This window comes from Eupeodes corollae, chromosome 3, assembly GCF_945859685.1.
Source record: "Eupeodes corollae chromosome 3, idEupCoro1.1, whole genome shotgun sequence".
Taxonomy (NCBI): Eukaryota; Metazoa; Arthropoda; class Insecta; order Diptera; family Syrphidae; genus Eupeodes; species Eupeodes corollae.
This window is the reverse complement of record NC_079149.1, coordinates 10,277,885-10,293,679: the sequence shown is the minus strand read 5'-3', so window position 1 is coordinate 10,293,679 and position 15,795 is coordinate 10,277,885. Positions and strand designations below refer to the sequence as shown.

The 15,795-nt window shown below is 32.6% G+C and overlaps 1 protein-coding gene across 2 annotated transcripts; it reads right to left on the bottom strand.

The window, feature by feature from the left end:
- Positions 1-1,456: 1,456 nt before the first annotated feature.
- On the bottom strand, positions 1,457-12,509 carry LOC129950342 (uncharacterized). Of its 2 annotated transcripts, none has more exons than XM_056062247.1 (4): positions 11,751-12,509; positions 6,849-7,602; positions 6,507-6,771; positions 1,457-3,838 (listed from the first exon to the last, which is right to left on the bottom strand). In XM_056062247.1, exons 1-4 carry the CDS (start codon positions 11,851-11,853, stop codon positions 3,575-3,577), a joined length of 1,386 nt encoding a protein of 461 aa, XP_055918222.1. In that variant the 5' UTR covers positions 11,854-12,509; the 3' UTR covers positions 1,457-3,574. The 2 variants fall into 2 exon arrangements, with proteins under 2 accessions (XP_055918222.1, XP_055918223.1); XM_056062248.1 differs by having other exon boundaries at positions 6,849-7,584; positions 11,751-12,508.
- Positions 12,510-15,795: the final 3,286 nt, after the last annotated feature.

The following is a 15,795-nucleotide window of genomic DNA, read 5'->3' as shown; positions in this document are numbered from 1 at the left end:
CTACCAGAACGTCTTGCCCCGCAGCGAAATCGACCAGCCTGAATCCGTTATCGGAGGTGGTGCCGTGCAGGCTGTATCTCCCGATTTTTTCTCCTCTGTTGGGGCATGCGCGCATGTTAGGCTTATGTTGGCGAATTTAGCCTTGATGTTGTCATGATGCGCTCGCTCACACTGTTAAAACTCAAGACTGTTTTGCCTGAGTTAAGTTTAAACAACAAATCCACACCCAAATAGACGCTGTCTTTGTTCTCGGAAGCAGTCGCTGTAGAATATATCGCAGTCTTTTAGTTTGCGTTTGCCCGGTTCATCCCATCGCTTCCGCTAATTGTTCGGCTGCACGTGGTCTGTTAAGGGACCTAACATTCCACGTACATATCTGAAGTTCATTGTCCTTATTTCGTTTGCGTGGGTTGTAATCCGTCCGTATCTGAGGCTTGTTGGTGCTTCGCAACTAAAGGTATTTTTTACGTGGCCTTGACGGCACAACCCCCAACCTGGAGGGCCAGATCCTTAGTATAACTAGAAGGAAGGGGAGCCGGATAAACCGCTCCTTACAGGCCTGGGCTCCGAATATGTCGAAGAAGCCCTATAAGGTGTTCACTAAGTAGTTCAACCTACCTGTAGACGGCACCGTTGATTCCATCTCGAGAATTCGTCCGCTGCCCCCTCTCTCGTTTGCTGCCCCCCAACAACTTTCCACTGGGGTTGGAACCCAATCTCTAATTGAGGTACTAGGCACTCGATGTTCACGGCGGGGAGATGAGAGTTGGAGTTAATAGACAGAGGTGGGTTTTGAAAAAAGCCTGTGGACGCTTGTGTCCTCTTGAATGCACATGCCTACCTTTTGAACAACCAGCAGCGTACTAGGCTTAAGGATTTAATCTAATGCTTAAAAGGTGTGTTTTAGGCAGCATCAGAAGATTCCTATGGTTGACAATTGAAAATGTCAAACTGTGTTGACATTTCTGTACAACAAGAGAGTAATGGATCTGTTCAGCGAAAAGTCTATACCTGTGGGTAATTCAATGGTGAAATAAAATTATTCACCACTTTAAATAAAACACATAATTAGATTTAATTTTTTTATACAGTTTTCACATTAGTTATATATATATATTTTTTTATTCAAATCAATGTTTTACATAATATATATTCTCATTTTTGTTGTTGTTGTATTATACAAATGTACACATTATTATTTTATAAATGTGTACATTAAATTGTTCATTGTTTAGTTCGTATGCTGCTAAAGGGCTTCACTGTTATTGAATGTTTAAAATATAATTTAAAATGTTTTAAAATTAAAAACAATAATAAAACAAAAATCCTCTGTTATAATAGTTTAACGAGGTTATATATATTTTTTTTATTTATTTATTTTATTATTTAATATATGAAGTTTATTTTGTTTTTGTGTATGGAAATTGATTGAAATTTTGTTTTATTTTACAAAGTTTTATTTTTTGTGAAAATACGTAGATTTCTGTAAACATGGATCTGAATTTTTACATATTTTTGAATCAGAGATTTGTACAAAATATCATCAATCATATTCACCACCAGGAGCAACAAATGTTTGTTTTTTTCTTGAATTTAGTTTATATTTTGTTGTATGTCCTTTATTTTAATATTTTTTTGTTTTTGTCTAAAGTCATAATAAATTGATTGTAAATTGTGTTTTGTTTGTTTTTTAATTAATCAAATTTTAATTTCTATTAATTTGTTAGATATATTCTGTGATTGGTTGTAGAAGATAACATTTTAATGCAAATTTTGCGAAAAAATTGAATTTTAACGTTTTTTGTTTTTAAATGTTTGGTTGTTTTTTTTTGAAAATAATTGATTGATGGATGAAATGCTTGCATTTTGCTTTTTTAAAAATGTTAATTGAAACAGTAGGTTATAATTCATCATTTTTGTTTTGCTTTATTTTAATTAATTTTAATGTAAAATATTTTCAGTCAAATTGTGTTCATAAATTCAGTTTATATTTTTTTTATTTTTTGTTATTTAAACTTCTTTATTTTGTGATTTTTCTAATTTATAAATTGGTATCATTTTCATGAAATTTAATTTTTCTTTTTCACATGTCGTCCGTTGCATAAGATAGAGACTCAAACAAAAACACCGAACCAGCATATTTTGTGACTAAGTACGTTTTTGGTTTTGTTAAAAATTTAATAGACAGGGATTTTATAATTTAAAATTTAATTTATAAATAAATTTTAGCGAATATTTTACAAAGTTTTTGTTTTTCAGATTCCAAATTACATCAAATAACCACATAGCCTAACACAAAAATGTATTCCCACCGATATAGTATTAAATTTTATTTTTTTGTTTATGTTTTTTTTTTTTTTTTGGTTGGTAGTATTAAAAAGATTAATAAATGTTTTTGTTTTTTGTTTAAGTTAATAAATTTTTGTTTATAGTATAATAGATGTTATGATTTTTTTCTGATTTATACAATTAATAGGTACATAAATATACGATTAAGAAAATATATAATATATTTATTTTGTTTTTTTTTTCTTCATTTTTTGTTTCTTTAATAATTTATATAATTTTTAAGTTTTAACTTTAAATATAGATTTTCTCATTCAAATAAAATATATGTATATATATACTTTTACCAACGACAAGTCATGGTTTATTTTTCCATATTATTTTCATTTTATAAACAAGTTTTTTTTCTCTTTTGTTAACCAGCAGTTCGTTTTTTTTAAATTAAATTTAATAATATAAGTTTTAGAGTTGAAAATATGTGCAAATAATAAAAAGTAAAATACTTTCTGCATTTTTGTTGTTTTTTTAGAACTAGCTTTCAACCAAAAATATTGGAAGAAAAATAAATAATTTTTATAAATAGACATATCTCTAGGCTCGGATATAGTTGCATAAGTTGTATAGTTTGGAGTGCGTTCCAGTACGTTTGTTATATAGGAACTCACCTCAATCTGTTTAAGAACTCACCACAGACATTTTGAGGGTGACAAATTTGACAGGACACTGTCAAACTTGCACTAACGAATAGTGTGGTTTGTTTGTGTGGTGTTTCCATATCAAACAAAAAGAAAATGAAAAATAAAAAAACACTAAGAATTAAAAGTGCTTCTTTTTTTTAAATATGTTTTCTCTTTAGTTTTTAGTACATAATTGAAAAATTATAAATTGACTTGGATTTTTGTTTTCTCATATTTATATAATATTATATCTACATACGTTCAAATACATAAGCTTAGTTATTCTTTTTCATTGTGTTAACAATCCATATGTGAAGAATTTTATTTTTTTAAGCACTAAGGCTGGATAAAAATAAATAAAAAACAATTATATTATTAAAAAACAAAATTTGAAAAACTAAATTCTAAACAATAACATTTAGATTTTTGACACTTTTAACAGTAGGAAGATCTGATTTAATATTTTGTTTTCTTTTGTTTTAATCTTGTTCCAAGACATTTATTTTAAAAATTAAAAAATACATTTTAAAAACAAATTAAAACTATAAATTATTATTTATCTAAACAAAACGAAAAGTTATTAATTCTTTTGTTGAATTTTTACGAAGAAATTACTTTCCGTCATTTTTCTTATCACCACCAGCTGTTGGAGCAACTGCAGGGTTTTCAGATGAAGCTGTTGGAGGTGCAGATGATGATGACGATGATGTAACACCTGGATGATTGGATGATGATGATTTTGATGTTTTACGTGATGGAGGTTGTTTTTGGGGTGATTGTTGTGATGATGGAGTTTGTGTTTGATTACCAGCAGTTATTGGAGTAACTGGGGTGTCATCTAAGAAAAGAGGATTTTTAACTTCCATTTCGCCAGTCTGAAAGAAAAAAGATGTAAACGGCCCATTATTGAAAATGTCAAAACAGTTGTAGTAATTGAAAATATCTTAAAAATGATGGATGAAGCGTTACTTATAAAGCATTGTCTGAACATGGCTGTTTTTATAAATGTCATGTTTGTCAAAAATTCAATGTAATGATCTAAACCTCGTTACGCACTTGTGCCACTCTAACGCTGTAGTGAAGCTGATGTGTGTTTGGCACAAATCAACTTAATTAAGTCTACTTTAAAACGAAAATGTGATATTGCTGTGTCACTTCACGTTAAAATGAAGCAAGTGTGTACCGGGTCTAAAACCAAATCTTTAAATGTCAAATTTGTGAAACTGCAAAAAGAGTATTTTACGAAAAATAATTGGTCCAGTCTACAAAAAAAGATGTAAACGGTTCATTATTGAAACTGTCAAAGCAGTTGTTACGCTAGCAATTGTCTTCAAATTATTGAAAAAGCGCTACTTGTTGTCTAGACATGTCTGATTTAAAAAATGTAGTTTTGTTAGTGTCATTATCAGATCCGCTGTATCACCGCAAATTTTGTAATTTTTCAATCAGTTTCAATCAGTTTCGAACTGTGCGTTATAAAATACTTGAGTTTTCGAATCACACAAATTTTGTACTGTGATTTATGAGAGTAAAAGTAATACATTTTTAACAGACATTTTGTTTATATTCAAAAATGTTAATTGGACAAATGAATCATACAAATCATCTTCTCAAAGGTTTTGACAGCAAAAAGAAGAACTCTGCATTAGAAATTTTGTTTATTCTCTGAGAAAGCAGTAATCTCTAAGATCTTCAAAATGTAAACTGACCAATATTTTTTGACAACCCTATTAAAATATCAAGTTTTTGATGACAATACTCAATGATAATAATATTTTAGGTCAAAAAATTAATCTCTGATTTACTGCTGGAACAAAATGGTGTCGGAGCCGGAGGCGGAGTCGTAACTGGAATAGCTGTCAAAGTTTTCAATGTACACAAATGCAAATGTACGAACAGAACGCGACGCAACTGGAATCGGAGCCGCAGCCGAAGTCAGAAGAGTTGACCAACTTTTACCTTTGACGTACGACACATGTGACGTTTCCATTTTTTAAGTGAATAATTTGGTGGTTATATATTTTTTAATAGTGGAAAAATATTTAAATAAGAAATAAAAGTGGACAACAAAATATTTTCTGAGAAATTTGATGTGGTTATAAACTGCAAATTTACCAAAGAAATGGAGATTAATTTGACGTTTGATTAATGTCATAACAACCAAACGTCAAATTATTTTCCTTTCGAAAAGAAAAAAATAAGAAAAATTTGTATTAATTTTATTGATAAATAATTTAATATTTTTTTAACTATGAAGTGTTAGTTTCTTTTAAAAAGAATGAGTGTCGGTAACTTAAAACTTTTAGTATCTTGTCAATTGATTCTTCTCAACAATTTGAAAGTGGTAATGGGTGTTTTGGACAGGAGAATTCACTTTTATAGAAAAAAAAACGCCTGCAGTGCTAAATAAACATTTTGGTAGCTAGAAAGAACAACAAATCAATCCAAACTAAATTTTTCAGAAAGCAGCCTATAAGAAAAGTCTGAGTTAAGGTAAGTACAATGTACAATAACCCAGTCCATTGTATTTATTATATTTCCAAATTCACAGGTACGTTCAAGTACTTGTTATTAAGAACGACGATGAATTCTTTAAAGTAATTAGTTTTTTTTATATTCTTGTACGTATTCATTATTTTTGTATACTAACATTTTATTTCGTTTATGATTTCTTGAAAGTTGTTTATTGTTTTGAATTTGAATCATATGGAAGTGAGACAGATAGTTTTTGTTGACATTCACATCTGTCAATAAACGAAATTGGCGTTTAAATGGGTCGGTTCAACAATTATTCTCCGAAAAAAAAGTTTGTTTGATTTGACAAGCTAGATTTTAATGAGTTTTTTTTGAAATCTTTATTTGAGGAGATTAAAATTTGTATGGTAAATCTTCGAGGTTTTAAGGAGATTTGTGACAAATCTAGCTAAATCTCGGTTTAGTGCCCGGTGGAAACTTAGTATTAGGTCACACTTGCATACTTTTGATCATTTTTACTTGAGATCCCTTTTTAAAGCCAGTTTAATAACTAGTGGAAAAGCGAGTTGAGTAACTTTTGCTTGATTGTCAAACAAGAATTCCTAAATTTGTTTTTTAAAATTCAATTAGAGTTCTCTGTGTGAAATATCGTAATTTAGTTAAGAGTTTACCTATTAAAAAATAAATAAGGACCTACAGTTTTTAAGCAGAATCTTAACGACGAATTTGAGAAAGCACTTTACATGACAAGAATAACTACTGAAATATATGTATGTCAACTCTTCGTAGGAGGCCGTAGCTGGCATGGGTGTTAAACTATTGACAAACAATAATATCTGTCTGTAGCAATGACATTTAGGGCATTTGCAAAAAAGTCTAAAATTAAGACACGTTTACATTCTGCCATTACTATTGCACCAAGCAAAAAATTGTTTATTTGAAAATCGTAAAATTTCTTACTTGCTCGTTACCCAATAAATCTGATAACTTAATGAAAGTTTTTCACTGATCACTGTTTTTTTTTTTGTCGTGTGAGACATTTCTAAAGTTTTAATAACATTAACTCACCGGGGCTAAGCCAGGACACTCGTAAACAGTATAATCACCCTCCTCGTTGTCATCGTCACTCTCAACGTCCGACAATCCACCATGACCCTCGGCGGCTTGACGATTTTCCATTGCTATGATCTGCTGCTTCTGATGCTGATAGTGATACATTTGGGCACTCTGGGCGAGCCTTCGATCACCAGATGGTGAAATGTCTTTATTAGGCCCGGTTACTCCATACGCTGGATATTCCACGTCTGCAGCGGCTTTAGTTTTTTTCTGCAGACTGAATAGACCGAAGAAAGAAAAGTAAAACACCAAAATAAATGTCAATCCCAAACTTTAAAAACTCTCCAAACTTACGTGTACCATGCAATGCCCAAGGCAATCAGTCCGACAGTCACGGCTGCACTTACTCCGGCAATCAGCGCAACAACGTACATTCCCATGTCACCTTCGATGCCCATATGCTGCCGGACAACGACATGCTCGTCATGTCCGTTAATTTGAGAATTAACAATAGCACCAGCTTTTCCCTCCTTTTGAAGCTTATCAATCAAAGCGTTTATATCGTCCCGACCACGCCCATTCGAGGCCAAATTCTGTACGGGTTTCATTGGTGTCAAATCAACTGGAGGCTTAACTCGATGGAAATTAACATCGGTATTTTGTTTCGGTTCTTGGACTGGAACTTGTTTCACTTGCTGTTGTTGCTGCTGCTGTTGTTGTTCTTCATCTTCGTCATAGAAAGATGAAAGATCATCAGACATTTTAGGACCTTCTTCGTAAAACCTTGGATCTGAAGGATCTACTGCAAACGGAATACGTTCCTCATTTTGAGTTCCATCGTTATTTGTGTTTGGTGCAAATTTATAAGTAAATTCAACATCATCATTCTGATTGTCATATTGTATGGGATTTGGTCCTCCGTATTGTTGTTGGCGATGGTGATTCATTTGCAAATTGATAAGTTCCAATTGCTGTTCGAATTGTTGTTGGAGCCTTCGGCGAGCGTTATCTTCCATCAATTGAGCTAAAAAATCTGGGGAAATATCAAATTGCTGCTGTAGGGCTTGGGCTGATGGCTTGCGACGCAGTCCTGAGAATATACGGAAGGCTAAGAATTACATTTTATTTTATTTGGTTGCTACTTTTACACATCGATTATATTTTTACATGTACATTTTTCTATTCTATTAAAAATAATAATTTGTAAATGGTAAATATAAACAATATTTATAAGCATTTCATGTTCCACAAATCAAAACATCTATTAAAAGGGTTAATTGTTGGATTGGAATAAAGTTGGTTTAAAATAAAACATCTAAAAGCACAAACTATGTATATAAAAGACACTCATACGCCACAGTATACACAAAACATTGACAGGTTATAGTCCATAAGTCCAATCATCTTGTCAAAGTTGGGTGGCTTTCTTAATTGTTAAAACAATTGCAAACATCGAATAATCGTAATTTTCGACGCAGGTATTTCTGTTGTCAAAATATTTGCCCAGTTTATATTTCTGAGATCCCTAATATTTCTGTATTCTCAGAAATATAAACGAAACAAAAAATTTTTTGTTTCAGCTGTCAAAACCCTGAGAAGAGAATTTTATGATCCGATTTTCCTGTCGCATAATTCAAACAGATGCAAATGACTGCTAGCTGAATTGTGTTTATATTTCATTCTTATTCTTAAAAATATGAACCAGCCAAATATATTTGACAGACGTCACTCTAGGATTGTTTTCAAAATAATGTTACCGAGCAGAATAAAGGATCTTCTTTTGGCTTCTCCTTCAGAACACGCCATTGCTTCGTTTGAAGGAAACACACTATTTTGAAAACTGGAAATAACCGACAGCCTAATGTCTCAACAGAAAGAAAACAGAGTTCAAACTTGTGTTTGAAATACCAACAAATTCAAATTAATGGAACTGGAGAAGTTGTTAAAATTTTAGATCTAGCGTGAGGTAATTTTGACGTTTCGTTTGTCAAATAGTTTGGCAGTTAGAGGGAGTTGTTGGTGATTATCTGTAATCTGCATTTAAGTGGTTTTATAAAGTTCTTAAACATACTAAATGCGTTTCAAAACTCTAAAATGACATGTGTTAAATACAAAATACGTTATTTCATTATTTAAAATGTTTTTTTGAATGTAAGTAAGAACGTATTAAGAAATTTTACGATAGCTGTTGACAATTTTCTTCTGAAAAATCTTTAAACTTGCTTAAAAACGGTGACTCAGGTTGTGTACACTCAAGTTAAACTCTAATTTTGAGTGTAAAACTATTTGAATCCTGACCCAAACCGGTTCAAAGCACCAGTACAGCCAAATTAATAAATTTGGAAAGTCTAAACCATATTCCGTGAAGTAAGTGCAAAATATCATTGACGTTTGCAAAGTTAAACCAACGAATTAAATAGGCTGCGTTCAATCTCAGACAGATAGGGTACTTGGATACCTTTTTGTTAGTGTTTTACGTGTAAAATAACAGCTAATCAAAAACAGCTGAGATGTCAAAAAAGGAATCCAAAGGTATCCAAGAACTTCTGGTGTATGTAGGTATCTGACAGAACAGCTGATTCAATACATGGTTGAATTTCAAAAATATTGAAAATTTATTTCAGATTTTTGTATTTGTTGGTAAGCAAAAAGATACAAAATGTTGGTTGAAGTTGTTTTTGAGGATGTTCTGTACATAATAGACTAGGAAGAAGACTTATTTTGTTCTCGTTTTGTAGATGACTAATTTGATAGGTTGTTTTTATTTTTTGACAGCTACGAGTATCTCAATACAGCTATCCAACTCGTTCAACAAGGTATCTAAAAATCCACCAATCCAAGATACCCTATCCAACACGCAATTGAACGCAGCCATATAGTTAGTTTAGTGAAAAAGTCATCTGTAGATGTGTCAAATTTGTTTTGGAATTACAAAAACACAAGAAGAAATTTCACAAGCATAACATGAAGAAGCTTATTGCAATAGTTAAAGTCAACCGGATGTTAAGGTGGATATATTTGTGTTGATTTGCAAATTAAGGCTTTTATCAGACAGGGTTCGTAATAAGAAACGTTTAGCTCTTTTCTTCAGATATTCAAAATTGGCTGTCAAACTCATACCAAAAATGATTAAGAAAGTTGGTGAAAATTTCAAGTTACTAAACAGCACATTTCATATTGTAGTTGATTTTCAAAAGGGATTTTTGGTAAACGTCACTTCAATATTTTTTGTTTTTATGAATTATTATACGAATAAGAAAAATCGATATAGCACGGATATAGCACGATTTGAAAACAGATTCAATATTCCTATTTCAATGTACATCTTCGTTTATTTCTTACACTTTGTAACAATATGACATCAAAACATCGTTGTCAAACTCATGCAGTGTCAAATAGTAACGATTTGTAACAACTTACAACTCCGCTCTAAGGGATAAGTTAAAAGCGTTGAGATCTCAAAGTAAATTATTTCTTCACACACAATTTAATATTATTATTTTTTTGTTTGGCTTTTGAGAAAACAATGGCTAAGAAGTATAGACGATTTAGTGAAATTTTAAAGCCTTTTTTAGCAATTTACTACGCTTAAAAGATGGTTAAGCTAATTTCAAATGATTCAAACATTTTCCTTAAGTTAAAATCACAGAATGCCTACTTTAACTTTTAGCAATTTGCTAAATTAAATGGCATTTGTCAATTTTAAGTAATAGGTTCGTTTAAGTTTGTGTTCTTTGTTTATTTTAACGAACTGTCACTGTTTGGAGCTGTTTGAATATCGGTTTTTAAGAAAAGAGAATTAGCAACAGATCAACAACAAATGATTCTAAAAAATGTCAACAATTTGTTAAAATGACAACTTTTGTGTGACACAACAACAATAGTTATCTATCGTTAGAAAAAGAACACACCAACATATGTATACTCAACAAATCTACAGAAGTGTCAAAATGAAGTCATATAACGGCATTCCAATCAATGTGAAAATAAAGACTTTAAACATCACAAATAAAGGAGTTTGAAGATTGAGTTGGGACTCCTGGAAAGTGGAAGTCCCTAGTTTTCCTAAGTTATTGTTATTATTATTGACATTGACAGCCCTAGTGTTGGTTGTCAAATGTCAAATGCTATATTGAATATTAAACCAGAAAGCTCATTCAAACAGATCTTGTATAAATTAAGGCTTATAATATATGACTTACTGCGCACTATCCAGGATTTTCAAAACAAAAACAACACATCAGAAAATGGGTTTTAGCTTAAACAAGACAATATTTGTTTAAGTCGTATCTAGAATCTTAATAATATCGAAACTTATAGCTAAGAAAAACGAGAACTTAAGCTTAAGAACCTACAGGGACTGCCAAAGCCTAACTTGAAACTAAAATTTAAAAAACAATACAACAACTATAATGAACCTTTATACCTAAACCTCATTTATCAATCCAAACAATTAAAAAAAACTCCACCTCAAGGAAGTTATCCAAACGACTGATTGTGACCATCAAGTGGTGTTTTACACCACTTGCACAACACCCGATAAGAACTTCTTCAAATTACCAATTCAAACAGTCCCCGCTGATAGCATTTCTAAAAGTAGCACAACATTGCATACGTAATTTGAAGGCTATACAAGCACCACAAAAGTAGCGACATAAAAATCTATCCATCTGTTGGACGACAAAAACAAAAAATACAGTATAAACGTCGTTGCTCGTCGTCGTTTCCCCATCATCATGAACATGTACACAACCGAACCTGGAACCGTGATATCCATTTTAGTTTTCTTCTTTTTTATTTTTCCTTAATTTGAATTAATAATGCAAACCCTTATCGATTTCTCACAACTCGCAGCTTTTATAAATACCAACGGACTCTTATAAAAATAGCTAAGCAATTAATTTCTTTCAAAACACGTCCTGCCGTTTTCGCTGGGGTTTGAGGTTATGATGGGCTGAAACTGGCATTGGGAGGGCAAACTATCGCGCACCTCTATAACTGTAACTACTCCTTCTCCGTTCTTTCTTCCGTCCGTACACAAAACGTCATTGCAACCTGAATCGACTTCGAAAAATAGCCCCCACTTTGACGTCAAAAATATACAGTTATATACAAAAGTAGCAAACTATAACGATAATGCAGATAGGGCTTAACAGGCAGATGGTAGGTTGGGTTTAGATTGGTATAGGATGTTAGGTTAAGGTTGGGGCTTTAGGGTTGGGGTATCTATTTTAAGAACACACCGGGATCACTCACCTGGGTACACCGACATTTCGCAAAACGCCAGGTGGTTGGCGAGCAGCAGCAGATGGAGACCTAGCCCAAAAATGGGTATGGCCGAAGCCACACACAGAGCCATCTTGTCTAGCTTTGGCCTGGTGGCGCTGGCGATGGCGATGGCGATTGTTGAAATTGCACAAAAGTGTCCTTTAAGTCGTTGAACAAAATTAATTTTTATCACAATATTGATAAACCATATGGCCGGCCATATCGTTTATAAGTATCAACCTCTACTCGTCTCACTTTTTCTTATCGTTTTGTCGACGCCGTGCCGTGCCGTAGTCGATGTCTTCCCCGTCGTCGTAGTCTTAGTCGTAGTCGTTGTTGCGCCCCCTTGTTGTTTCAAAAATTCTATCTTATGTCTTCGGAAAATCGATTTCACTGCTGCAGACGTAAGCAAAACCTAGTTTTCAATGGGTTTTCAATTCTTATTTTAACTTTTTAGCATTAAAAATTTAACGGTATTTGATTGTTTTCGATTGGTGTTTTTTTGGATCGTTTTTCATTTATTAGCGATTTTGAAACCAATAATTTTTTAAACAGTTTTCCAAGAGTTTGATAATTTGTCTTCTCTTTGCTTTTTGTATATGTGGGATTTTTTAGTAGATGGAAAAAATATGGAAAAGCTTATTAAGGGTCGTTTGCTTTATATTCACTGAACTTTGGCCTGATTAATTCTTATTCACTGCATCGCTCGCGAAGTCTAAATTGAAACTGTATCAACTTTTCGTTTGTTTCGTGACGCAAAATCCGTATCAATCGTTTTGGGTTGAAAAGTTATAAAGCTTTATACTTGAGTTTTGTTGGATTTGTTAGAAAGGAGGTAAAGAAAAGAAGCTCTCTTTCTTTTTTTGAATATAAGGATTGGTGTTTGTTATGGTGCGGCGCATGACTTTAGTTAAATCCCAGAATTAATGGGGTTCGTTGAGGAATTTAATAAGCAACCGCGCTTTATAAAATTTCTGGTTGATTTGGTTTTTGCTTGCAAAGAAATTTAAAGAGTTCTAATTCTAAACTGAACCGATTAATTCACGCATCGGTAACCAAGTCTTGGGAGGGGGGGGGGGGGGGTGTCAGTTTAAGCTATCATTGGTTTTCATCATTGAGGCTAATTATTGAAATTTTTGTTGACAGGTCGTTTATAGCGATCGTTCTGTCATTGCATACAATTTTAAAATTTAGTGCACCTGACGTTTTGTATGACAGAAGTCTGTCATTGGAGTTGTTAAAAATTGACACATGACAGGAAAATAAAAGCGAATCTTTGTTTTTCTAATCAAAAGAAAACACTATCAAATATCTATTTAAACATTTTTTGATATTGATTCCTGTGATCAAATATCTATTTAAAAATTTTTTGAGATTGATTCCTGTGAATTCCCTTGGAGTCAATCCAGAGCCAGTCAATTCTGGTTAACTTGTCATCCTCTAACGAATTATTCTACATATAAAAACCCTAGGAGTCAAGCGATTCATAACTTTTTTCAGTGTGACTTTTAGTTTGTACAAATCTGTTTGTTTCACAAAAGTCAAAGTACAATTTATAGTTGCAACCATGTGTCACAATTATAAAATTTTCTTTTTCTATGTGATCTTCAGTGTAGTATTTTGAACTTTTACCGGGTTTAACCCAGGGCCTCTTAACAAGATAATTCATTATTAAAAATATACAACAGCTCTAATTCGTTTTTTGTTCGGCTGTGATCATGTCGACTTTTCATTGCTGTTGAACAAAATACATGGTAAACACCCGCTGTAAAAGTGCCCTTTATTTTCCGTTTTCTAACTTCAAAATAAAGTAAGATTTCATTATAACACTTGGCAAGTTAAGACGACATAAAAGACTTGAAGGCAACGTAAGTTTCTAGGATTTGATTAGCCAACTGCAAAAATGCCTTCCAATTAAGACAACGTTATTTGAAATTTGACTGGAAAGTTAGTCAATAAAATATACCTAACTATCAAATCACGCCCGCTTATGTCAAAAAGACAGCTAAACATGTTTCTTCAATTAAAAGCTGAACTTTATAACTCTGTAATTTATTTAGTTTTTGCACAATTCCATTTAATGTTGCATATAAATTTTTCCTTGCCCAATTGGAAACGGATTATGTAACTTTTCGGTACAATACAAAATTCAAGTTTGGATGGACTTGAAGCTTGTCTAAGAAATATCTTGAAGACAATAATGTTTTTGGTAGTTTTTCACGATCAGACGAAGGTAGAGTTTTGTGAAGTATCGCTCCGAGTTTGATATTAATGACACTTGAAAAACTTACTAGTTGCCTTGGTCAGAATTTACTTTCAATGCTTAACTCATGTGTAGTTATTATCTGTCAATTTGTGAGTAAGTTTGACACTTCATATTTTAAGAAGATGTGCCATTTGCTTATAAATAACCAAAAGAAATCACTTTCTCATTATGATTACAAAATTGCAGGACCTGGCTGTGGATAGGCTACACAGCCACCATTTTGAAATAAATTGCATCGAACAAATAGTGACAACTGTCAAACTAGATTTATGAATCTAATTTTATCGTGTAATAGCAGACTTATTTGTATAACAAAATTTCTATTTTGTAATATTTCGCAGTATTTCTGGAAAAATCCCCAACAAGATCCCCCTCTAGGGTCAAACGCCTTAAGGCAGCACTGACTTAAGGGTCAACGAACAAACCGTAAAAAGCCTTATACCAGTTGGTATGTTTGTTCAACACAATTTTAAGCCTTCGGTTTTGGGGCCTTACATCAATTTATGGATTTTTAATGGAAAGTATTATCTAGCACAAAGCAGTTCCCGTACTCTTACAGACAGACACAAACTAACAATACTTGAGTTCTTGTAACGGTCACAAAAAAAAATTGAATAATCCTAGATCAACTATAAGGATAGACGTATTGATTTTGGAATCTTAAGTTCTGTTTCATTTCATATTTGTAAGCGTTTTAAAAACTAATCTTTTACTTACTCTGATGGACAATAAGCACCAAATTCCTTCAGTGAGTTGTTTTCTTTACTTCAAAAACCAACAAGTGAATATGCCATCACATTAAAAAAGCATTCCCCTTTGACAACATGAAATTCATTGATGAATTCCAACTTTTACTCAGAATGATTTTGAAGCATGCGCATTTTGACAGATGTATCGAAAACTTTTATTTCATACCGATACACCGCTATACTCGTTTCTCTACTCCCATTAACTTTTGCCGAAACCTTCCCAACCTATGAATATCTATATCCTTCCTATATCGGGCGCTACACCCTTTCTTACGTCTTCACCGTCTTCACCTTTATTTTAAATGCCTTTTCTATAATCGGCACCGACAAACAACAAAAATCTCCAAAAAAAACTGTGAATGAAATTGTTCCAACAAAACTAATGAATGACTTGCGTGGGCGACATCAGTTATAATGATGAGAGTTTCTTTTCGGTCGTTTTCCATTGGTACCTATAACGATAGGTATTGGATTGGATGGGTTTAAGGGTTTCGATTCCGCACTATATGAGGGTTCTTATATTATTTTGGCAACCCACTTTTATAATAATGATAAGAAAAGGTCAAAGCTCGCTTGAAATGCTCCAAAAGGTTATTGTTTTATACAAAATATGCGGTGTTTCGATGTTCGATCTGTAAATGACAGAAGGAAACGGAGCACAGAGTTTGACGTGTAGGTGGGAGTTGGAGGACTTGGAGGTTTTCCGAATGAAATCCTGTGTACAAAAAAAGCATCAACGTGTCAAGTGCACCGCATCCGAAGCTCCAACACTGCTTTTGCATATATAGACAAATATAAGAAAAGTAGAGTGGGAAACTTTTAAAAGATGCTTCATTGTTAATAAATGTCGTTTTTTGTGAATGGAATTAAGTAAACATTATATAATAATAATATGTTGGAGGTTATCACATAGCGTAGGTCTTTTATTATTTATGGTATTATAACAGGGTGGCATGGTTCATAGGGTTGGTTGGTTTCGAGGAGAAGTGTTATGTTTTATGTATGGATAGAAGCAGAA

Excerpts from the sequence above, each read along its gene's own strand:
- LOC129950342 (XM_056062247.1), bottom strand. The coding sequence starts at position 11,853 with ATGGCTCTGTGTGTGGCTTCGGCCATACCCATTTTTGGGCTAGGTCTC. Across the intron at positions 7,603-11,750 it reads CGAAATGTCGGTGTACCCAG|CCTTCCGTATATTCTCAGGA; the intron begins GTGAGTGATCCC and ends TGTAATTCTTAG. Across the intron at positions 6,772-6,848 it reads TTGGGCATTGCATGGTACAC|TCTGCAGAAAAAAACTAAAG; the intron begins GTAAGTTTGGAG and ends CGGTCTATTCAG.